This window comes from Trematomus bernacchii, unplaced genomic scaffold, assembly GCF_902827165.1.
Source record: "Trematomus bernacchii unplaced genomic scaffold, fTreBer1.1, whole genome shotgun sequence".
Lineage (NCBI taxonomy): Eukaryota > Metazoa > Chordata > Actinopteri > Perciformes > Nototheniidae > Trematomus > Trematomus bernacchii.
The window spans coordinates 15,144,235-15,170,306 of record NW_022987689.1 but is presented as its reverse complement, the minus strand read 5'-3'; the positions used below and the strand labels follow the sequence as shown (position 1 = coordinate 15,170,306).

The window sequence follows — 26,072 nt, the reverse complement described above, 5'->3', positions numbered from 1 at the left end:
ACTTTTTTGACATGGAAATGATTTTTTAAGATTGACAAACATCATATGTGTAATTCATGGCACAATTCAAACGGGATTGAAAGATAAGTTTTCTCTCTCCATTGACTTCAATACATTATTTTTCCGAAATAAGGTCCCATGGGGCGGAAGTAGATGGGCGTGACTTCGCCACTCTATTAACAAAGCAGATCCCACTCTCCTTTATGTGATTTGGCAAAATAAAAAAAAGTTGGGACAATTAAAAGTCAAACTGCATTTCAAGAAACACTTCCAGCAGCCATCATGCGAGAGACTGAAGATACAAACTCAGAATAGTATGGCTTATTTGTACAAATGTACCTGCAGGTTTGTTGCTATTCTAAGTGCTTGTGCATTAGTATCAATTAAGCTTAACCTTTTAGGTAGTCCAACTTTTTTTTGTTGCCTACCATACCATACCATAACATAACATACCATACCATACCATACCATACCATATTGTAGGATACAATATGCCTTACTGTATTAGCAAAATCATGTAGCCTGGCATAATAATATGTTTAAGTGACTATGGAATAAATAAGGGCTGTTAGGTAAATCATGTATATCTCAAGTAATCTCATCCTGCATCAGTTTGTGTAAATGTACAAAAACTTTTGTATTTAGTATAGCTAAATATTCGTACCGAGTGACGCATCGTCTTGCGTGCAGAGGATCTTTGCTCTACAGTTGAATCAGTTGTATCCTGTCAGTGCTAATGTTGTGTGCTGTCCACAGACCTGTCTGTCTCTGTGTGGACCAGCTGTCGAAATAAAGCAACTATGGCACAACGAGGCAATAACAGGGTGTTTGTCATCGGTGTGGGCATGACGAAGGTAATATTATTTAACATTTATGCTGTCCTATTTCGCAAGACAACACGTAGGACCCTAGTGAAGACGTGAGGCTAGCATTGTGGGCTGACAACAGTTTTCTGTGCATTAAACGCCTGTTTTGTTAAAATTACCAAGCAGGCCATAGTGTAATGAACTGTTTATAAGTGTCAACAAAGTACAAAGCAGCTAGCTATGTTAGCTTCAACATATAATAAACTCTGTATCTTATGCCTAGACTGTGAGTCCATAGTTCATGGCCAACAGAGTGACAAACTGTGCTAAGGGTCATCGCTGCTGCAGGCTGCTAACATGAGGAGCTGCTCCCCCAGAGCTTTAGCTGCTCAAAGCAGAGATGGGAGAAGTACTCAGATTAAGTACAATTAGCAATACTACAGTGTAAAAATACTCTGTTACAATTCAAAGTAATGCACTTAAAATTGTACTAGTTAAAGGTAAAAAATAAAGGCATCAAAACCCACTCAATTATTTTATTATATTTATTTTTTATAAACTTTATTAATCATTTAAGTCCTTTACAAACCTTTAAGGCACTTATGTTCAGTCAATACCATTGAAAGGTGCAAATACAGTATAGATAAAATAAAAATTAACAGTTGACATTTTACAAAAATTAAAATTACAAACAAAAAAATTGTAGACTAAAAACTAGATTAGTAAAATAATCAAAATGAAGATAAATTGTTCACAACCATGGATACAATTAGTGGCAGTAATTTACAAAAGAAAGTGACATAAATAACACATTACGGTGTTGAGACATTATGATTGGGGATTTTTTTTAAATATATTTTTACGTAACGCAACCTATTTGAAATGATTGGATTATCTTAGTTATAGTTATTATGTTTATCACAATGACACAACTTGTAATGTGTGTTATGAAACGTTTTTAATGAAGAATTTTCAAAGTGATGCTTCAAGTGGTAAAATGCTGTCATTACATAAAGATCTGATGCCCCTGTCTCTCTAAAGTGAATACAAACAATATTTATCTTATTTGTTTACAACTGCTTAATGAGATAAATATTTGTATAGTAGTAGTATTTCTTTATATTGATTATAATTTAAAATATATGCACAAATACATCTTTACAAACAAGTATTATAAGATGAAATTGAATTACAACATAAAATGAAATATAAATTGTACTTGCAAATAATTGTTGTCCTTGATTTCAAAGTGATATGACGAGTAGCAGTGAAGATGTTGGAACAAGATTTGTCTTTTGAAACATTTCTAAATAGGACGAATAATGAACTCAAAAGATGAATAATCAAAACAAAATCGTTTTTTTTTCTTTTTCTGTCAATCGACTTATTGTTTCATCTTGTAAAGCAAATCATAATGGTCTTAAAAGTAAAGCTTAATCCCATTGACTGTCTGAGGTTTAGTCTGATCTAATGGTTAGCTGACAATACAGTTAAATGTTTACCAATGAAGAATAATTTTCTTTAATGGAGAACAGGAAAATATGTGATTGCTAATGTTGATTAACATTTACCGTTTGTCATACTTTTCTGTGTTTTGCTGCAGTTTGACAAGCCTGGAGCCCGTGGCGACTATGATTACCCGGACATGGCTAAAGAAGCAGGTGCTAATCTTCAGAATATGGACCTTGTTCAGTCGATCGAAAGATAACATTTCTGGATATCTGTGAAATGTATCTTGTTGCTTTAACTGGGACAAAGTGTTTTTATAACTGTATGTCCACATCCTGTTCTAGGTCAAAAGGCTCTAGCAGATGCAGGAGTCCCATATTCTGCCATTGAACAGGCCTGTGTAGGATACGTCTATGGTAAAAAAAAATCTGCACGTCGTTCAACCCTGGTTAAAAACAAATATTATGATATTTAATTTGAATTTTTACTATATTTTAATTTAATTTCTTACATTTTATTTGTATTTCTTCTTGCACAATTTTTTATTTTATTTTATTTCTTCAGTTTATTGTATGTAGTATCGTTTGCAGGAGCCTGGGTCTTAAGATTTGTGTTGCCAAAATACACTGTAGCCAATGTGAATATGACAAATGAATGTTTTAATCTTTAGGAAGGTGTTTCTGGTCCTGGAAGAAAAACAATGGGTTTTTCATGGTCTAATTGCATATCTTGCCTCCTTCATTCCCTCAGGGGACTCCACCTGTGGGCAGAGGGCCATTTACCACAGCCTGGGCCTCACCGGGATCCCCATCATCAACGTGAACAACAACTGCTCCACCGGCTCCACCGCCCTCTACATCGCCCGCCAGCTCGTCCGGGGGGGTGAGTCTAAAATAAAAAGGGGAAAACCTCCCAAATGCTATGGCTGTAAGAGCTCAGGGTGGGTTTGAGTGGTTTCTAATAATAACACATTTTCACAACAGAAAAAAAAAGAATGAGAGACAATACATTAAGGAGGCCCTATTATGCTTTTTGAGGTTTTCCCTTTCCTGTAGTGTATTATAGGTTTTTGTGCATGTAAATGGTGTGCAAAGGCTAAAATCCAAAACAAACTCCCTCCCTGCCTGAAACACCTCCATTGGACTTAACTTTACTTCGGTAATATAGTGACATAACATTGTAACACTCACGCTTCTATTGGCAGGCGCTCAAACACATTGTACGTGAAAGGCTAAGGGGCGGGACATCTTTAAGTGGTTGACCAATCACAACAGAGCCGGCCAGCTAACCAATCAGAGCAGACTGGGCTCTGGTTTCAGACAGAGGGTGAAAAGAGGTGCTGCAGCACAGGCAGTATGAGGAAAATAAAGAGCTTTTTGAACCTTAAAGCATGGAGACATGTCACAGTAGAGACACTAAATACAAATATGAACCTGAAAATTAGCAAAATAGGGCTCCTTTAATTCCGTCATCTATTATTTAAGTGAAGCTGTAAAATCCTCTCTTTAAGCACTTCTCATCTCCTGTTGCAGGTCTTGCTGACTGTGCTCTGGCCCTCGGGTTTGAGAAGATGGAAAGGGGCTCTTTGTCTTCTAAGGTATGAAACTAAATGTGTGTGTTGATGGTCTGACTTGCTAAAATGACGGAATATCAGTGTGGGTTACACTTGTCCTGAGAGGGATAATGATAAACATTAAAAAGCAGATCACAGCAGACACAACAGTTTAGTGTGGCTGCATCCCAGAAATAAAGATTAATGCACTTCTACCTTCTTTTATTAGGTTCCATTAACTGCTTCTTACAAATGATTTAATTACAACTGCAATGGAGAAGAAGGGGTAGATTTAATAAAAAGTCAAAGCTTTTTTTAAAGCAAATATCTAAAACAAAATGGCTGAACAGTTGGTCGATAAATCAATTTATTTTATAGTGTTTTTTTGATCACAATTGTGTTTCAGGTAGCTCAAGATTTTGGTTCCCCCCGGTTGTTTGAGTCTAAATAGAAACTAGCCTTAATAAACCCTCATTTTCCCCTTAAGATGTCTTTTTTTATGGCGTGTAAAATGTTCATTTTTTCTAGTTTATGGACAGGACCAATCCCATGGACAAGCACATGGAGGTGATGATCAACCGCTACGGGATGGTGGCCGCTCCAGGAGCACCGCAGATGTTCGGAAACGCTGGCAGAGAGCACATGGAGAAATACGGTACATGCTACGTGTGTGTTAGATAAAGAGTGAGCTGACAGGGTGTTACCAGTAAAAGTGTTGGATTGTTGCATGTTGCATTATGGTTGTGATTTTCCTTTATCATATAGAGTTAACATTTGTGTTTGAATCTCTTCCAGGCACAAAACCGGAACACTTTGCCAAAATCGCCTGGAAAAACCACAAGCACTCCACCAACAACCCGTAAGACTGAGATTTAAAAAGAAATAGGGATGCACCAAGTTTTTCAGCCGATATCGATATTTAAAATAACATTTTAGCCACATTTTAAATGTGTATTTTTTGCCAGGAAAACAAATAATTATTACTTATAAAAAATATAAACCGCCTCTCAGAACTTCATGACACCAACTGGAAATAACCTTTTTTTTTACAATGACCTACTCAATGAGAAAATTTGTATGTACCAACAGTCAGTGGGGACTTTCTCGTTGTCCCTCATTATGTATTAAACCTGCTATTTCTTTATGATAAAAATACATATTTCATTCGATTATTTTAGATTATATTCAACTTGCACAGTGAGAAAAACTAAATACAAATAGCTTCAAAATCAGAATTCCTTTATTAGTCCCGGGGAGTGATGTCTAGTATAACATAGTAAGAATATAAATATGTAAGTGTATACAGTATGAACAGCCTTTATTGGTATACACACTATTAACAGTAGTATAGAAATGAAATACACTATAGAGCCGGTAGAAATAAAGATAGTATAATATGGACAGAATAACTATGAGTACGCTATAGAAGATATAGCTGTTTGAACAGTTTTATAAATAAAATGAGTAAATAAGAATCATTTGTAAAGTCAGTCGCTGGGTATCCTGGTGTGTGTGTAATGGATGGCATTAAAGTGACATCCATTCAATAACATGTCAACACACAGTTAGCAGGTGAAAGATTGTTTTCCCTGAAGTGTAAGCAGATGCAACAAAACAAACTGACTTCAAATTCAAATGTAAAAGTACCTCTACAGTACTAAGTCACATGACCCAGCAAAACAGATTGGCTACTGTCATCGGCACATTGCAGATGTTCCTGAGCATCCCAAAAAACCTTAATAATTGTTTTAATGTATCCTTTTTTTTATGTTTATGTGTGAATATGTGTGTCTACATGCTTGCAGGTATTCCCAGTTCCAGGAAGAGTACAGTTTGGAGCAGGTGCTTAACTCCAGGAAGGTGTTTGACTTCCTCACTCTGCTGCAGTGTTGGTAAGAACCTCCTTTACATGTAGAGCCATCTTTAGAACATCAATGATAACCCTGCCTCAATTGCAGTGGAGTACAAAGTATTCACTTCCTTTACCTTAGTAAAAATAGTAATACCAAGTTATATAATACTCTGTTACAAGAAAAAATCCTGCTTTCAAAATGTTAAGTACAAGTATAAAAGTTTCATCAACATGTATTTAAAGTTAAAAATGTGAAAGTTCTCATTCCGCACCAGCCAATTTGAGAAAAATATAGATTATTTTTATTATATTTATTGATGCATTAATAGGTTTTTCACTTTAATGTTGCGGCTGATAAAGAACAACTAACTATATATAACACTTTATATATATATAAATTACAGCCTAGATTGTGAATTTCCTTGAGGGATCAATTATAATATATTTGTTTCAAAATAACTAAAGCCGTATAATACATTTAGTGGATTAAACAGTACAATATTTGCCTCTGAATTGTTATGGATTAGAAGTATAAAGTCATAGGAATTGAAAAGTGAAGTACAATAGTCAATTTGTAGTTACCGTTCACTAATGCTTAGTGTAACTATGTCAGCAAAGTAGTCATTTATTTGATTGAATCAAAGTTCAGAGTTACTGATGATAACTGTTTCCCCTCCTGCTCTCCAGCCCTACATCAGATGGAGCTGGAGCAGCAGTTCTGGCCAGCGAGGACTTCGTCAGGAAACACCGTCTGGAGAAGCAGGCGGTGGAGATCGTTGCCCAGGAGATGGTGACTGACCTCGCCTCCACGTTTGAAGAAAACAGCTGCATTAAGATGGTGAGAAATGATGATGATGTAAACAAAGTGTCTGAATGATGTCATGAGAAACACCATCTCTGTATGTTACAGCCAAGAATCAGTCTTCACTAATACAAATGACATGATACACTACAGCAGGAGTGTCAAACTCAATTTCATCGCGGGCCACATTAGAATTATGGTTGGACTCAAAGGGCCGGTTGTAACTTTAAGACTATATCAATATACATATATAAATATATAATATATATTAAATAATGTATTATATTATATTATTGGCTCTTCATTGGATCATTATCAGTTCTGGTAATAACTTCCTAAATAACTACGTCTGAAAGCAGAAGTCTAGGGCAAATAATTGAAAGCAAATATTCAACAATTACACCAATTGTATTGTATATTATATTCTTTGCAAGCTCTTGCAGGCCACATAAAATGAGGTTGCCGGCCGGTTTTGGCCCACGGGGCTTGAGTTTGACACCCCTGCACTACAGCAACAACAACCTCACCTTTCATATGTCGTGCTCGCACATCAGTGTTTCCCTCAGCTGGTATTTAGCGGATTTCAAATTTCAATGGCCGTTTGTTACAAATAGTTTTTAATCCGTTTTTATTTTATCAAAAAAAAAAGTTTAGGCCTGATCCAAAAAATATTTCTGGTAAGAGTTCCAGCGTAGGCACGGGTATTATTATTTTTTTAACACACATTTTGCGTTAGGCAAGTGTCTGTCGACGGGATTTATTTTATTTGAAATTCATTACTTTTCATTACATTTTAATCTGTCCACCATGTACAGCGACCTTGGGTCCCGTGAAAGGCGCTTTATAAATTCCATTTATTATTATTATTATTATTATTATTATTATTAATCTACATTCTTTGATGAGGTCATATTTATTTGCCTTTCTATAGGTTGTTTTTAAGTTGAATAATAAATACATCATATCTTTCTATATTTTATTGACAGGCACCAATATGTTCACACAGAAACGCTGACGCACATCCACACACGTAAAAAAACCAATAGAGCAAAAAGAGCTTTGTGTGAGGAACACGTACACAGTGAGGCTTTATCCACTCCCAGGATTGGTTGGATGTAACCCTCGTCTTGTAATTCTCAGCTGTACTGTAGATCCTCCTCACAGTATCAATTATCTGTGATTTATCGACTACAATAGGATTAATTTGTCTCCTAAAATGAGTTCCTAAACATACCTCCTGATCAGGTGGGGTATGACATGTCTCGGATGGCTGCTGATAAGTGTTATGAAGCTGCCGGTCTGAAGCCCAGTGACGTGGATGTGGTGGAGCTGCACGACTGCTTCTCAGCCAATGAGCTCATCACATATGAGGCTCTGGGGCTGTGTCCAGAGGGTGAGACCACAGACTGGCAGCCTGTCTCACTGCTTGAATACAATATTATCAAATTGTAGGGGAGAACAATACAATTTACTGTAGATTTCCTGTATCATCTCATTGTTTCTTCATGATCTTTGCAGGTAAAGCCGGGGAGCTGATTGACAGAGGGGACAACACTTATGGAGGCAAGTTTGTGGTCAACCCTAGCGGTGGGCTCATCTCTAAAGGACATCCTCTAGGCGCCACAGGTACACACAGCCACGACTCTTTATGAAATATTCTCGTCGGATACTACAAATGATACATAATCAAGTCTGATAGGAAGTGAAAATATCAGACGAGGCCCAAAAAGCATTTCCAGCTAATTCTTAACTTGTTTGGAGCATCAGAGTGGTATGTAGAGGAGAGTAAAGTTATACATCTATTGTGTTTTTGTAAAGTGCACACTTCCCTGGTGGCCACTAGGTGGCATGTGTCACATAGTAATTGTCAGAATCAGGTTTATTGCCAAGAAGGTTCACACACAAGGAATTCGCTTTGTTTTATGTGGTTCATATATAAACAAGTTACAAATATATAAAAGCTATTTTAAAAAAAAGCAAATATATACCTACCTAAAGCAATCTCGATTATAGGGAATAAGCTGTAGAGAAATAAATATTTTATTTTAAAATCTGTTAAAAATAAATAAAAAATAAATAAAACAAATGTTAAACAGAAATAGTAATATAGAAAAAAGTAGATAAAAACTCTTAAGAATAAAATATGATAATAATAATAATAGTAATGATAATAATTTAAAGCGGCAGAACTGTGCTTTGAAAAAAGAGCTGCTGACGGCAACCAGGATTATAAAAGCCTCCGTGAAACTCTTGAGGGACGAGACCCTGTGCTCAACAAGCCTTAGCCTCCATCTTCCTCGTCACACTTCTAATTCCACTCTTACACACAGTTCTTTGTATTGTACAGAGTCATTCAGTTCCAGTTGTGGAATGTACATACAGTGCTGTAGTGATGAACACTTTTGAAATAATTGACATGAGTTTTTCAATGTGTTGCTGTTTTATATATTTGACAGCTTCAGTTACTTTATAGATCTATGTTATGAGCTTAAACAAAATATTAACCAACTATTAAACATTGACGTATATAAATTAAAATATCTAGCAGCTGTATAAAAAGTAAAAAATAAAAGATCCACCTTGACAAGCTGTGATGGAATCCTTTAATGAATGAATGCACTCATATTTCAGGAGATTAATATATAGGATCAGAAATGTGGCAGTTATGCAAAACAAGTGTTTTTATTTTTGGTTCTTTAAAGTTTATTTTGAAGCGAATACTTTTGCCCTTTTTAAAAAAGAAAAGAAAATGGAAAGCAGGACTAACCTGTAATAAGAGTATTACATGTATATATATGTCATTTAAGAAAAAAGTTGTATTGACACTCACGTTCAAAAAAATGTCTTTATTGTTCTCATACTGCCTGTGCTGCAGCACCTCTTTTCACCCACTGTCTGATACCAGAGCCCAGTCTGCTCTGATTGGTTAGCTGGCCGGTTCTGTTGTGATTGGTCAACCGCTTAGAGTCCAGCCCCTTAGCCTTTTACGTACAAAGTGCTGGAGCGTTGGCTAATAGATTTGCAAGTGTAACATAGTCATCTCAAGAAGTAAACAAAGGAGTCCATTCGAGGCGTTTCAGGGGGAGGGAGGGGTGTGTGGGAGAGAAACTCCCTCTGGAGGTAACTTTTTCAGCTTTTGCAGACCATTAACATACACAAAAAAACAAAAAAACACCCTACAGCAGGGATGGGCAAATGCCCACCTCCTCTTTTTGCGGCCCTCACATTAATTTATAAACAACGTAATTAATAAAAAAAATAAAATAAAAAAAAATGTTTTACTTGAAGTACTGATACCGTCCACTAGACTCCTAGTTACGTCGCGAGCTGCGTACATGATTTCAAATACCGGCGCTGAGGAACAGCAGAGTGCGGGTTGACAGGTGTCTGTGTTGACATACCCCTTATTGTGGAATAAGGGGAATGCAGAGACAGGCTACAAGTGTCTTAGGTTCAAGTTAGACAACTAATGTCTGGGTTAGTGTTCATGACTTCATGTTTATGTCATCTTAATGGTTAATCTCAATGCACACACATTTTCCGTGCTTTCCAATAGTTTAAAATAGTTTTATTCCACTGTTAAATAACCTGTTCAATACAAACATGCCACTTGTAAAAATTAAATAACATTTCTGTGAACTGATATTTGTTTAGTGAGCTTATTAGAGGATGTTCCCTGAAAGATTCTAAAATGTCAATGAAGATGTCCGACTTAGTATATTTGTTAATAATTACATACAATACATGGAATTTGTGTGCGTGTGAGTTCCAAGTGAATCTGCGGCCCCCTGGTGGCCAGTACATCAATTATGTGGCCCCCACCACCATCAAAGTTGCCCATCCCTGCCCTACAGGAAAGGGAAAACCCTCAATAGCACATGAACAATATACTGTAGTAAGTGTACCCATCCATGTCATTATCAATTCCCCTGGGTCACGCTCAGAGTGCGAGAGCCCGAGTCAGCGATAAGCTCCGTCTGATCCTCGGTGTTGCTCCTAATCTTTGTTGCGATCTCTGTCCCCCGGTTCACCGTTAGCTGAGATATTCAAGTAAATTCACTGACCCGCCGCAGGGAGTAAGATGAGCCCCCTCAAGAGAATGGGAATTGTACATGTTGACACAACATCCATGGGCATTAAAGGGCAGCTTGGTGAATATGACGGATAAACCAAGCCCTTTAACCTTTAGAATGTTAAAGGACTGTGATGATCAAGTATTCTTTCAGAATTTACTGAAGGACAATTTCTGAATGTTCCTTATGTATGAATAAAATGTCTCAAGTGTTTTCCAGAGGCTGTGTTTTCATAAAAAGCCCTAGCCTTGAACCTTGTTTTTTTTTCACAAACAGGTCCTTGTGGAAAAGATTAGGAGAGTGGCTCAGTTTGTGAAAAAGGCACCATGATGAGGTCCTTACCCTTAAGTCCTTTAGCCTATTGGGATAATAGAGACATGCAAAAGCTCATTAAGCAGATGGGATGAAATACTTAGCTATAACGCTAGCGCAGTAGCTGGCCCTGTCGAGATTATGGAGTTGTCAGATTAGGAGTCAATTTGTCACCCCTCTTGATGAAGCTATTGTGTTGCAGAATGCCAAGACATATGTCCCTATTGTAACAACACAGTGTCTGTTTTGGTGGGGTTTCTTCAAGGATCACTCCCAAAAAAACATTATTGACTGTAATGGCGCATTTCCACCACACGGTCGGCCTCGGCCACGCTCGGTACTGCTTGGCCGCGTTGGGCCTTAACAGGGCCGGCTCACTTCATGCTGCGCTTCCATTACAGTTTAGGAACTGGGGTAGTTACTATAGTAACGCAGTGTAGGCGGAGCCGTGACGTCATCTTCAATGAGAACCCCAGAAAAACAACACAGCCGTTAGCTGTTAGCACTCAGAGCTCACAGCTCCTTATATATGTTCAGAAACTAGACAAAAGTTAAACAAGTACAAACCACAGACTGCCTGTGTCATGGTGAATACAGTCACTGCTTTATTTATGTCTGTATAGGCCGTTGTTGTGAGTGTGGACGGTCGGAGCATATACTGCGTTAGCTTAGCCGATCTCCATTTAGAAAACACGCATTTTAAAAGGTTTTTCGCCTGCCGTCTGTCTGCAGACTTGACAAAGCATTAATTCATGGTTTTTACTAACCAGTATCAGTATGTTGTTACTTCGGCATCATTTTGAAACGTGTATTACAATTAAATCACGGTCAAATATGTCCATCTTGTTGTAGTTGTAGCCCTCTTGCCAGCGATCCTCTCTCTAGTTTAGCATACTCAGCCCGACTCAGCCCTGTTTGTTGGCCCCGATAGAACCACAATTTTGTCGGGCCAGAAAAGAGGTGAAAAAGTGGCACCGGGCCGGGCCGGGCCGTAACTAGGCCTAGTGGAAACGCAACCAAAAACGGGCACGGCACGACACGGCACGCTTACACCGCGCTCCGCGCCATGGTGGAAATGCGCCATAACTCCACATGTGTGAGTCTTGAGTCTCGTGAGTCTCATAGCAGTCAGGCCTTGACAATAACCGTTGCCAGGTTTCCATTGGCTACCAATTTGAGAAATTGGCAACCAAGTCTTTGCTTTTTGTTCATCGAACAAGTAGGGACAGCATATGGTAAAACATGCACCCTGAAATAAATCCATCCATCCAACTTCTCAACTTGTCCCCAAGAAAGATGCTAGCCACCCTCTGGAGAAAACCTATTTGGGCCGCTTGGATTTGCGATCGCGAGTTTTTCGGTCATGATCCATCTTTCATGACCATTAGTGAGGGTCGGAAAAAAGATGGATAGATTGAGAGCTTTTCCTTCTGGCTCAGCTCTCTTTGTCACAACGGTGCGGTAAAGTGACTGCACTTAAACTCCTTCACATGGGTTAAAATAAATATTTGAAATATTTATTGCTTAAGTGGTATTTAATTAAGCTTATCTGGTTGGCCGGAGTCCTTTTTTGTGGCCCAAATGTAGATGTTTCTAAAAACAAGACAGAAAAAGCAATACAATGCAACCTTTCATAGCCTCCTCTTATTGTAAGCAGAATGAAAAATTATGTTTTATACCTCTCACAGTCTTTTAGTCCAAAGAGTTTGTTGTCACTTGCAGGTACATAATATTTATTGGTTAACACATAGATCAAATGACTGTGTAATGTAGAAACCATAAATAATTATAACCTGACCCCGCAAAGGCCCTTTTTGAGCTTTTTTAACGTCTTTCAGCTCATTGTTCTGGTTGTACAGTCCGCAAATTCACTGTTTTGTCACTCGCACTACTCTCATGGACATGGTTTCCAGACGCAAAGGGCAGCTGGTTTCAGACAAATAGATCTGATGCATGCCGCCTGTCAGCAGATAGACAAAGTTAGCAACAAGGAGGTGAACAAATTGGAGCATTCAGAAACTCAAAAGACAGACCTCACTTGTTTTCTCACTTTATTCAATACAACTTTATTGTTATTAGGGCCCGAGCACGTAGCGCTAGGACCCAACGCCGTCCTAGCACGAAGTGCGAGGAACCTATTGTTATCCTAGGAATTCTTATTATTATTTTTCTGCGCTTTAGACCTGTTTTTGAGAGCTTTAGGACGCTTCAAAAGTTGTATAATTTTGCACGGACGCCAGAACCGGTGAAAATGTTGACATTCTGGAGTCAATGGGTTCAAAGGATCCAACCTGCTCGCTAGCACCACCTATGAAAATCCCATTTAGGAAAAATGTACATAGTCGCACCGTAACTCCGAATGACCTGAAATGTTGCACACTTATCCGTCTCGACCTGCTCTACAAATTTATTTTTAATTAGCATAATTTTCAAAACATTTAAATGTTAACTTACATTTATATTTTTTGTTTTTCAACACCAAACTTCGTATACAGCATCGGTGGAGGGTCAGACACATTACCGTAGAAAATGAGCATGTTCAGTCGATAAATATGGCCGCCATGAATCAAAACGTACTTGCAAAAAGGCGGGGCTTAGAAAGAAATGCTCATAACTCATCAACAATGTATCGAAATATCACTGATTTTGGTGGATAGGTTCAGTTCGTCTTGGGGAATAGGCACACCAAAGCATTTTCATGCTGGACTATAGGGGTCGTCAAAAACACCACCAAAACTTGGGACACACGTCCTTCGTAATTTTTTGTTAAAACTGCTCAGTAGCGCCCCCTATTGAGTAGTAGTCACATATAGTTTCTCCGAACTTCACGAATTTTCACACAGACATTCCTCATGGAATTGCGGACATATTTCTAATTGGCTTCCATTAGCCCCGCCCCCGAGAAAGTTGGCCATTTTGAAAAATGTGCGGTTTTTAAGCACATTTTTGCAAACTCCTCCTAGGAAAATTATCGGAAAAATTCCAATCCAGGACAAGTTCATCCCCTATCCAATGTGATGCTAAATTGCCAAGAAAATGTTTGATGGCTCAATCGGGGAGGTCGTAAGCTAACAGCGAATACACAATTTTTGACGATTTACATGTAGCAAATTACTCCTAACTACTCGCATATAATTTTTCAGATATTCACGAAACGCTGTATAGACATTGCTCTTATGATTGCACACATATTTCAAATTGGCTTTCATAAGCCCCGCCCCCCAGGAAGTCGGCCATTTTGAAAAATATGCGTTTTTTTATGCATTTTAAGCACATTTTTGCAAACTCCTCCTAGAGAAATGATCGGAAAAATTCCAATCCAGGACAAATTCAGCCCATATCCAATGTGATGCTAAATTGTGAAGACAATAGTTGCTAGCTCAATCGGGGAGCTCGTAGGCTAACGGAAAATGTAAAATCTTTGACCATTTATATGTCAGAAAAGCTACTGAGACCTGCCTTTCTGCCTGGTGCATTAACTCTCACACACACACACTCTCACACTCTCTCTCACACACACACACACACACACACACACACACACACACACACACACACACACACACACACACACACACACACACACACACACACACCTACACATTGTACAACAAACACAAACAGCTCCTAAAGCATATAATAAATATCAGGCTACAGCCCTTGTATATTTTATCCTGTGAAGCACTATATGGTTTCTTGAAAAATATCTACTGTTTATTTGTAGATATCTACTAATGCCTACAAATAAAGTGTGTAATGTATACCTTTTAGGTATATTATTGAGTGATATATTATACACACTGTTCTGCTTTCTGCACTGACCTCAGCAGCTGTTCTCACTGTAAACATTGCGTCACAATGAAAGCACTTCTATTAAACAAATACATAGCCTAACATCCAGGGGAGATGTGATTAGTGAGTAAACAAACGGTAAAGGGCAGAAAGTCTGATGCACATTTGATCATCTTAAATAATTTATAATCCCAACGGGAACAGTTTGCAGAGCTGTGCTTCGTTGACATAAGTCCAGCCATGCGTCACGCCTCTTTTGAACATCACTGTTGGCTGAAATCTACTCCGGAGAATACATCAGTGTACCCTCGGTTATAGCTCCTCCAGAGAGACTCCTCTCTCCTCTCTTCTCTCTCCTCTCTCTTCTCTCCTCTACATCTTTGTACCCTCGGTTATAGCTCCTCCAGAGAGACTCCTCTCTCCTCTCTCCTCTCTCCTCTCTCCTCTCTCCTCTCTCCTCTCTCCACTCTCCTCTCTCCTCTCTCCTCTCTCCTCTAAATCAGTGTATCCTCCAGACAGCCTCCTCGATAATCGATCCTCGACGAGCCTTTAGAGAAATTTGTTTTCCTTCGAGACGGCGTGCCGACATCCGTTTCCGGGTCGCTGCCGGAGGACCTGGGAGTCTGGGACGCGAAAATCATAGAAATGACAAACGGCTCATTTCCCAGGACTCGCGCACGTCTGCTTGACGCCGGGACGACCGGCTGTCCTCCCCGACAGGCGCACGGACGCGAGGGCCCGCTCATCACAGTTTTAATTATATATACATTTGCAGCCATTTGCAGCTTCATCAGGCCAAAATAACGCCACATTCCCCTCTTAAAGTCACGTCACCATCTTTTCTTTCCTTCCCTCCCCTCCCTGTGCTCTCTCAGGTCTGGCTCAGTGTGCCGAGCTGTGCTGGCAGCTCCGAGGGGAGGCTGACAAGAGGCAGGTCCCCGGGGCCAAAGTGGCCCTGCAGCACAACATTGGCTTAGGAGGAGCTGTGGTTGTTGCTCTCTACAAGTTGGGATTCCCTCAGGCGGCCAGGTGAGGAAGTAGTTACCAACTATTTGTATTAAGTTCAGGTAGGTAATATACATGGAACCAATAAACACACACTCACTGTGTCATTTACAAAATAACTCATTTTCTTGCTGCTGGTTATAAAAAAAAGCAACAACTAGACTGCAGGCTCTTACTTTGAAATGCAGAGAAAACGTCATCAGCAGTCTATGAAGCCATCAAGTGTTTTCAGTGATACAGGTAGATTTAGCTTAAACCAGTGACATTTTCGTGAACACTGCAAATCCACAAGCTTGGAATTGAGTTCCACCAATGCCTTTACGACACAAATGCCTCTTCGATAGTTGTGGTAGGAACAATAAAAAATGCTGGATTATGGAATTTTTTGTAAATGTACAGTTCCGTTTTTATATCTGTGGAAAGTGTTGTACACTTGCAGATGACACATTTACACATTAATTGTTGATCTGTTCATACAAATATTAGGTACATCTATCTAATTTATGAATCATACATGTTAAGTGGCCTTGGCTACTTAAAATTCTTAAGTTTGTAAATTAGGCCTTGACATTTTATAAACATGGTTCATTAAGAGTGCTTGAAATGTTATATTTGTGCTAGAAATGCAGGTTCATCAGTTATTTTTTTCCTCCTACTTCTCCTAATTAAAATGTATCAGTGTTGTTGCTGTGAATTAACCCTGATCCATCGTCTCAAACTAGACGTATTGGCTTGTACAGTCCTTGAACAATCCTGCATTTGTTGTTTAAGAAAGTGTGGTTTCACTGTTTTTTAGGCAGCTTGTTTTAAAACCGTAGCTTTATGTTTTTATCTAGCCTTTCTGTGGCTATCTCCAACATGCTGATTGAGGGTCCCCAAAATTGGAGGGCAAACTCAATCTAAATGACATGGTGATCTATTCACGCACATTTAGGAGATTGATCTATTGGGAGAAACCAAGCAATTGGATGTCAAATCAGACATTTATTCCAATAAAGCCCTAATACAACGTTTCCCAAGGCTGCGCCATCGGTGTGTGAGTGTGTGAGCATTTACATTACAATCCGATGAGCCTCTGCCATTAGTGTATGTGTGTGTACCAATATGTGAATGGGGAAACATTGACATGTACTTTAAAAGCACTTTGAATGGTAGGAAGTCCAACAACCATACATAGATTGGCCTACATTAAGTGAATTGCTTTGTACTCTGTTCCTTAGTCTGCCACATAACATTTCAAATCGTATGTGTACACATGTCTGAGTCATGGTGAAATTACAGATAGCTGAAGCACTTTTTTCAGCGTGTACTTTGTATCTAGCTGCTTTTTTCTGCCCCCTCCAGTTCCCAAGTAGCTGCAGTTCCCACCAGCTTGGTCGGCGGACAGGAAGGGTTTAAAGCCTACCCAGTCTTCAAAGAGATGGAAAAACGTCTGCAGGAGGTAAAGTCACTAACAAAAAGTCCCCTCACAACTTGATTTAAACATCTGATGCGTTTAATCCTTTGGAATCATTTCATTTCAAATGTGTCCATCCATTGGCAAATGCTAACATATATGGACACATCAAAGAAAAGCAAAGTTAGTTGTAAGTCTTATATCTTTCTGTTTTTAAAGTAAGGCAGTAAGCTACTGAACTGCTAATGTGCTTGAAGGGGATACATGGACGCAGACTGCAGTTTCATGGCCATGGAGCATACACATTTTTGTACCATTAGCATTTCAACAGTAGGGTAATAGTAAATACAAGGATGACTCCTTCATAGTTAGACATTTGGCAAAATGCTTGCTGCTCACATTGAGTGTCAGGATCCAACTGTTTTCCTATCATCTGATGGCCCAATTCTTTTTTGACTTTGGAAGCTTAAAAACGTGGTTCTATTTTCTTCTTACCGTGTTGAAAGGGAATCCCACCACAAAGCAGCTGTATGGCATTTTTCATGTGGTTTGCTAGCAGACAACAATTGCAAGGAGTTACCTTCACTTAATTCAAAGTCAATGGAGAAGAATGTATGGTTTTCCCCTAAGGTGCATAGGGATGGATTTAGCTTTGTCTCTATTGGCATTAACACAAACACAAATCCACACAGTTGACATCTTTGCCCAATTTATTCAGGTTCAGGTTATTTATTTGTACCCGTAGGTAGATTCTGTTTGCAGAGAAAAAGACAAGGGTTCCATCCTGACACTAAAAACAAACACAAACAACAGACACATCTCTAATAAAAGGACGAGTAAAAGTACAAGTATACCCTGCTCAACCAAATCTCAAAATATTTTTAAAACATTTTAAGAAGGAAAACACTAGTACAAACATGGACATTCAAAATTCACAAATAAATAAATAAAAATAGGCATCTGTGTGACGCTCCTATGATGTGTTAATTTGTGCAATAGCTGCTGGGATGAAACTGTTTTTATACCGCTTCGTTCTACTCTTTGGGACAAGTAACCTCCGGCCCGAAGGAAGAAGCTTGAATTGTGAGTGCAGAGGGTGGGAGTCACGGTCTAATATGGAGCTGGATAACCGCTTTAACTGCCTGAGATACAGGGTCTCCAGGTTTAGCTGTGGCTCACCAATCAGTCTGCTAGACCACTTTACGATCTGACTCAGAGAGTTTCTGCTCCTTAAAGTCAAGGTTACCAAACCATGACATTAGTGAAAAAGACAGAATTGACTCGATAAAAGCACGATAAAACATGATCATCATGGTTTTGTCAATGTTCAAATAGGACAGTTTCCTAAGACAGTACAAACGCTGGTGCCCCCTTTTGCACACAGCTTCACAGTTTGGATCAGAGCTTAATTTTGACTCAATAATTGTCCCGAGATATTTGTATGATTGCACAAATTCTACTTTCTGATTCTGGATTGTTAAGACTTCATGTATGTGGGGATGTCTTCTAAAATCAATGATCATGTCCTTGGTTTTGCTTATGTTCAGTTGTAGATAGGACTCCTCACACCACCTGACAAAGTCGTCAATGACAGGGCCGTGGCTGGTCTCATTGTCCTGGAGCCTACTAACAATTACAATTTATGAATATCGTTTCAAAAGAGTATAAAGAGTTTCTGGCGTGGAGTATCTGCTGAAATGAGTTCTGCATCAGGAAGTATCAGAAGGACCTGGGTGTGCAATTCTCTTTCTCTCTTAAGCCCCTTTTTGAGCACCCGATTGGCCGAGAGGAAATGCACCCAGCTGCTCTCAATTCTTAATCGGGAGCCAGCAGGTGATCGGTATTTTTTGTGATTGCTTGCTGTTTTATGTTACAAGAAAAGGTTTAACTGTAGCTGCACATTGTGTTCAAGGCTAAAAAAACACACCAGGTGGGCGAGTACTGTATGTGCATAAGTCAAGCTGTTACAAATGGATGCACACTTTCTCTCGATGAACACCCAGGCCTCTCTTACTGTGTTAGAATATTACTAGTTAAAAACGTGAAGTTTAAGGGCACTCAAAACCACATAAGCCTGTCATTGATTGTCTATTATAATCTACATGTGACTGTGGCTGCTGCATCAAGCTGCTTTACAATAAAGGTGTGTAAAGGTGGGCAAATGTAAAGCTTGTTCAAGGGCTGCTGATGTGCCTGGAAGCCTCGGGAGGGAAGATTTAATATGTGGAATATGCAATATATGCCTCTGTATTTGAATTGGGCTGTCAGGATAACAGAGGGAGATTAAGAGTGGAAAAATAAAAAACTGGATTATTTACATAGTATTATCATGTGTATTATTATTACCATGAATATCACAGTTATCTTCAATACCTGTGTTATCCCTACCTCTGATTTAAATGCTACTCACTCAGCATTTTAGTACAAGGCCAGAATTCCGAGCATTCAATGTGTGATATTATGCCTCGTATATCTACACTTTTATCTTTGAATTGCCTTGTGGTAAAAATGAAGAAGTAATTACAGGCAAGGGAGTTATAGTTTTAACAACACTCATATGACTGTGATTTAAATGATTCATGTCTATGTCTCCAAACATTATCTGTGAACTGAAACAAAGCCTTGTGGACTCCCTGCAGGAAGGAGAGCAGCTTGTCAAGAAGATTGGTGGAGTGTTCGCGTTTAAAGTGAAGGATGGACCCGATGGGAAAGAGGCGACTTGGGTTGTGGACGTGAAGAATGGCAAAGGTTCCGTCAGCAATGATCCAGGTGTGTATCTGCCACGAATGTATGTGATGTATTTTCATTGCAATGCGATTTTATGTAAGGGATGATTATTATCCCGCTTATGATATGGTCACATACAAAATAAACCAACGACTTGACTCACAATATTGAAATATTATGTTATCGACCTAAAAATTATCTGATTAAATGTATGTTGGACACGAGCCCATATGTAGGTGCTGTCTTCCTTGATCTCAGGAAGGCTTTTGACACTGTTGACCACCAAGTGCTCCTCACAAAGCTGACTCATTTCAATTTTTCTCTAGTTTCTATACATTGGTTTAAGTCTTACTTATCTAACAGAAAACAGTGTGTTTTGGTCAACGGAGCCAAATCCCCTTACCTTGTGAACCCTGTTGGGGTTCCACAAGGTTCCATTCTTGGACTGTTACTGTTTTCTCTGTACATTAATGACTTGCCTAATGTATGTCCTGAGTTGAATGTGCAAATGTATGCCGATGATGCGGTCATCTTTGTACACGGGAAAAACACTGAAATGATCTCATGTTGTCTCCAAAGCTTTGGACTAGGTTCAACACTGGCTGAACAACATTTGCTTACAGTTAAACGTAAAAAAAACAGTATGCATGATGTTCAGTAAACGACCAGTCAAAATCGAAGGATCCAACGTGTTTTTAAACGGAGCAGAAATAGAACTAGTCTCCCAGTTCAAGTATCTTGGAGTCATACTGGACTCGAACTTGACTTTTAAGAAACATATCAAGAAAGTATCCAATACCAATAAATTCAACTTGCAAAATTGTAAACAAATCAGACCCTTCTTAACTGTCAATGCTGCAAAATTGTTAAATTAAATAGTGTAAAATAAATGATAAAATTAGGGTTGTCGAATTAAGATTCACAATTCCAGTGCGGATGTTTGCCATCAATTGCATGGCAGTGAAAAAGCAAAGGGGGCAGAGGAACTACTGTGGCTGTGAGGTATTGAGGACAATTGTAAGGTTGAATCCCAGCCTCTGCAGTCAACATGTCGATCTATTCTTGGGATAGATGTTTAACCCCGGGTCGCTCCTTGTCCTTGAGCAAGTAGCACTTTGCTTCCATTCACATGTGGTGTGAATGATGGCTTTAAATGACTTGTAAATGAAAAGTGCTTTGAGGGGGCCTAAGGACTGGATAAAGTGCTATATAAGTACAGTCCATAAATACAGTCCTTTTACCATTCAACTAGCACAGGCTACATGTACAGTATGGTCAACATGCTCTGACTGTTGACCACTGGACATCAGAGAGCAAACATAACTACCTCGCTGTCACACCTGACGATAACAACTGGCAACTGCACTCATTCGCTTTGGGTAAGGTTAAAACGGAGAAAAGGGTATTTTTCATAAGCTAGCTAATTTCTTGAAGTTTGGAATGGTAGCAGAGAAGATTATCACTGTAAGAACAGATAGTGCTCCCAATAAGAATACTAGCCTTCGAGCATACAGTTAGCCCTGTGTAGCACACATTGAACAGAGGGTGATCACAGCGGTTTCTCCATGCTATAGCTAAGTGTCGGGAAATTGTCCGACTGTATGCCAATAATTCAGAAAACATGGTAATAATGTAAAGTAGAGTAAACAACCCGGATTTATTTGACCAATTTGTCATTTCTTTAATAAATGAGCACACGTACTTTTCCCCCTCTAATTACAAGTGAGTACTACTATTTTAAACTTGTGTTTAATCATGACGAATACCAGATTGTGAATAACGGGATGACATTTTAATTCAATGGACACTTGATAAACAGGCTTTGGGAGTAACGGATTACATGTAGTGGGATTACGTAATCAGGATACAATATTCCATTACATTCTCTTAAAAAAATAGATAACTGGCACATTTGACAAAAATGGGGATTACTAGCAGAATGACTTAAGTTACTAATTAAATTGTTTACAGGTAACTAGTAATTGTAATGGAAAACATTTTTAAGGTACGCCTCCCAACCCTGTAGATTGAATACATTAAATAATGGATTTACTCCGCGGGCCTATTCTCCCACTTTTTGCCTTCATGGATGTTGTGTTCTGCGCAGTATGATGTCACCAAAAGTGCTCTGGGATTTTTATGAATGTAGCTTTTAATACATGATTACAAATCTCTCAGCGGTCGGTCGGAAATGTCTGTTAAAACGTGACATTTCTCCCACAGTAGGACTTCTCTCTCAGCCCATCTACAAACACCTACTGTAGCTCTCAGCCGCAGTAGGAACACGCGTGACCTTCTTGTCGGTAAAAAATGTATTCCCGATAAAATTGTGGCTTTGTATTTCTGAGAGAGCTCAAACATAAATCTGTGTATCGCATTAAAACATTCTTTGCTTTGCACTTATTCCTTGCAGCCAGATGTTTGAGAAAAGCTGGCCTTATTGGCATTTTTTTGGCACACACACATAATCAGAGCCACTCTCTCATCAAAAGCCCCCTGACTGTTTCCATTAGGCTGCCCCCCCCCCGAGTTACTCTCAGGTTGTTGTTTTGTAAAGGTCAGCTAACCCTTTCCATCTGACTCATTTTTCAGGAAATGAAAAGGGACAAGACAAGCTCTGTGAAAAATGAATCCCAGTTTTGTTGAGCCTCTACGCCGTACGGTATACTAGTACCACATTTATATTTGGTTGGTTAGCGATGTTGAAGCTAGACTATGGCGGCTGTGGCTCCCCATTTACAAAAAATGAAGAACACTGCCACACACACTTGGACACGTTAATGCTTGCGATTAATCTGGAAAGTTTGACCAAAAAGTTGCTCAGGCAATACCAGCGCGGTTTACCATGAATTGCATGGGAGTGAAATGGCAAAAAAAAGGAGAGGCAGATGGCATGTGCACTCTTTTGTTGGTGATCACAATATGATAGTGACAGAGAATACGCCCTGTGTATCGCACATTACACAGAGGGGACCACAGCGGCTCTCTGTGACAGCGGCTTTGTCGATGCTATAGCTAATTGTCCGAAAATTGTCAGATTTTTTGCTTATAATTCAGAAATGGTGTTCTGATTTCTCTTACCAGTTTGTCATGCATGTCCTTATTTAAACACCACACACGTATTTGTTTTATTTGTCTCCCTCTAAATTATTGATTTATTTTTTATTTATTGACAGCACTAGTCTCTGGACACGTTGATTGGCATCAATTCTACATAAATCTAAATCAACACAACAGTGGGGTGCATCCCTGTGTGTTTTCTTTTACAATGGAAAGTGTCTGTCCTTGCCATTTTGTTAACGTGATAGAGGTGAGGTTGTATTAGTGTGTGTGTTGCTACTCGAACATTGGGACAATGTGAACGGGGACGCTTGTAGTGAGGAACCTACAGAGAATTATCACCTCAATTTGCAGCCTCTCACGACTCAACAGAGCCTTATAATGAGTTTCAGGTCATTGTTTATTTGTATACTTAGCTGCAATGTGTAGGCTTATGTTCAGTCTCTCAGCCCTCATGTTATGTCACAGCATGCAGCTGTCAGAAAAAACTCTGAAAAGCCTGAGTACACTATACCATACCTTTGCAGTCCTTACATCACTTTCAATTACACTTCATTTAGCTGACTCGTTTATCCAAAACGATTTAATAAGTGCAATAAACCATGAAGATACGAACAAAGAATAGCAAGTACATTATCTTTTGTTAAGCCAAACCATTTTAACAGCCACTGCATTGGCCTAAAATAAGGCGGGCTAAGGTAATGTGCTACATAGAGAAATGTACGGAAGAGGATTAGAGCCACATCGGAAATTCTTTTGATATCTGACCAAAGGTTTTTCTTTTTTCTTTTATCTGAGATTAAAGTCAGTCATTCAAAACAGCCTTTTTTCTCAGAATACTGACTTTGATCTCAAACATTTAAAAAAGAATAAATCACTTTTGGTCAGGTCAAATAAAAAAAGATTCACATGTGGCCCTAACTGTCTTCCGTAGGAATTAGAAGTGTTTTTCCTTTTTTATTGGCCAAGTAACATTGGAAACAGGTGAGTGATCATTCCTTGACAGAAGATAAGTAAATTGTTACTTTTAAATCCTGTAATGTGAACTTTGTGTCTAAGAAGATTTTTTTTAATTAGGACTCTAATTTCCAAAACACACAAAAAGTATTTTGATGTATCGAGCATATTGATTGATGATCATTATACCGTAGGCAGAAATACGGCCTATGTTGATGATGATGGAAAAGGTGGTTTTCTGTTTCAACAGGCTGATGTTAGCAATCATACATTTTGTCCTGGAAGAACAAAACAGGGCCAGTTTTAATAAGGAAATGGCATTGGACTTGAGTGCTGCACACAACAAGTTTCATCCAGACATAGTGTACTCTTGAGTGCTATCTATTTGGAGCAATGTTACAATGGTGAATCACATTTCTCTTCATGCAATGTTGCAAAGGTTGTTCTTTTTTATTTTCAGCCAATGACGTACAATCCTTTCTCCTTGTGTGAACTCAGAACAGAAATGATGCATTTGTTTCTGTGGTTTAAAAAAATATATCATACACTATTTCTTAACAGTTTTTTCTGGCTGTTTTTGTTTATAGTAAATGTATTATTATTTAGTGTTGTTATTTAAGTTAATTAAAGTAGTTTTTATGCTTTATGACAAGTAGTAAGCCAAATAAAACATTGATTTTCTTTTCTTTTAGATAAGACAGCAGACTGCACCTTAATCATGAGTGACGAGGATCTTCTGGATCTGATGACAGGAAAGATGAACCCACAAACGGTATGTGACCATGATAAACCATATTTATCTGCACTCACATAGTGATGCGCATATTGTTAACAAATATTATCTTAAAAATGCAAACGCTATAAACAACCTCACAGACTAGTTGGAGATGGAGCTCGTTCCAGACGTTAATCAAGCACCAATAGTTATACAGCTTATACACCAAAGAGGGGAAGAACTAAAGAGAGAAAAAGCACCAGTCTATTAAAACCAAACATGATATGTTGGAACGCACTGGGAATACGAGTCTAAACACACAAACGTCAATTCACCAGAAAAAGTGTAAATTCTGGTGCTGTTTTCGTTTGGGAAGCCAAACACATCAACACATTACATTTTGACATGAATTAGTTTTTCTTACTGAGAGCTGTGTAAATGCTACGTAACCACCTGTGTTTACAAGATGAATACATTTAAATGGTCTCTGTATGAACATCATCTCCATTTAGTTTGTCACAGGAATCTTTAAAGGGGACATTTTATGCTCCGTTTCAGTTTCATACTTGTATTTTGGGTTTCTACTTGCACATGTTTACAATCTCTAACAATCCAAACACACATTATTTTTCTCACACTGTGTTTCTGAATATAGCTGTAATCACTCTTTGTCTAAAGCACTCTATTTTGGCACCTGTCTCTTTAAGACCCCTTTCTTTAAAAAGAGGGTGAAAAGAGGTGCTGCAGCACAGGCAGTATGAGGAAAATAAAGACCCCTTTTTTGAACATTAAAGCATGGAAACATGTCACAGTAGAGGCACAATATACAAATATGAACCTGAAAATTAGCATCATATGTCCTCTTTAAGTACCTCACTTATTCTAAGAAAATAAACATTTTTGAATGTAAAAGTTTAAGGTCAGGTCAACTTTTTTTAATCTTTCCCCTTTCAACCCCTGTCCACAGGCTTTCTTCAAAGGGAAAATTAAGATCACTGGAAACATGAGCATGGCTATGAAGCTGCAGAGCCTGCAGGTGACACCGGGCAAGGCCAAGCTGTGATTCCCTGATTAACCTTGTGTTCTCGGAGCAGCACTTCAATGGCCACATTTTATCTTGGAAACCCTAATTCTCTCCTCTTGCATTTTGCTAATCAATAAGCTCATGAAATACTTTGATTAGGAGTTTGATCTGGAGAGACGATCCATAATGATTGCGGCTACTTTGATATCAGAGCATACTCACAGTATACTTTAGTACAAACAAAATCCTCAATATCCTCTTACGTTGTTGTTTAATCTTGTCCACCATACCATAGTGTGGTATCCATTTTGAGTCTTTAGTAGCTTTCGGCTCATATGTCAAATCAGTGCAGATTTGTAGGACTACTCTTTGCTTAATTAATAATGTATTTACTCTCAAAGTGCCTCTTGTTTCTGACTATGGAATCAAGCTTGTGGTTTGAAGCCATTTTTGGCCTTCTCAATTTTAATAGATGATTTTGTATACATTATATGTATGTAATTAAAGCAAATATCATTTTTTTTTTAAATAAATCCTTTCCTAACAATAA

At 38.7% G+C, this 26,072-nt stretch overlaps 1 protein-coding gene across 1 annotated transcript; it reads left to right on the top strand.

Moving 5' to 3' along the window:
• The first annotated feature begins 695 nt into the window (after positions 1-695).
• Positions 696-26,072, top strand: scp2a (sterol carrier protein 2a). Its single transcript, XM_034138056.1, has 16 exons — positions 696-854; positions 2,410-2,467; positions 2,600-2,671; positions 3,006-3,137; positions 3,788-3,852; positions 4,336-4,462; positions 4,603-4,666; positions 5,613-5,699; positions 6,347-6,497; positions 7,707-7,854; positions 7,980-8,087; positions 15,514-15,667; positions 16,988-17,084; positions 19,679-19,808; positions 24,476-24,555; positions 25,466-26,072. The coding sequence occupies exons 1-16, from the start codon at positions 801-803 to the stop codon at positions 25,559-25,561; spliced, it is 1,623 nt and encodes a 540-aa protein (XP_033993947.1). The 5' UTR covers positions 696-800; the 3' UTR covers positions 25,562-26,072.

Coding starts and splice junctions, on each gene's coding strand:
- scp2a (XM_034138056.1), top strand. CDS start 801: ATGGCACAACGAGGCAATAACAGGGTGTTTGTCATCGGTGTGGGCATG. Junction 2,672..3,005: donor CTGTGTAGGATACGTCTATG/GTAAAAAAAAAT, acceptor TCATTCCCTCAG/GGGACTCCACCTGTGGGCAG. Junction 15,668..16,987: donor GGATTCCCTCAGGCGGCCAG/GTGAGGAAGTAG, acceptor TGCCCCCTCCAG/TTCCCAAGTAGCTGCAGTTC.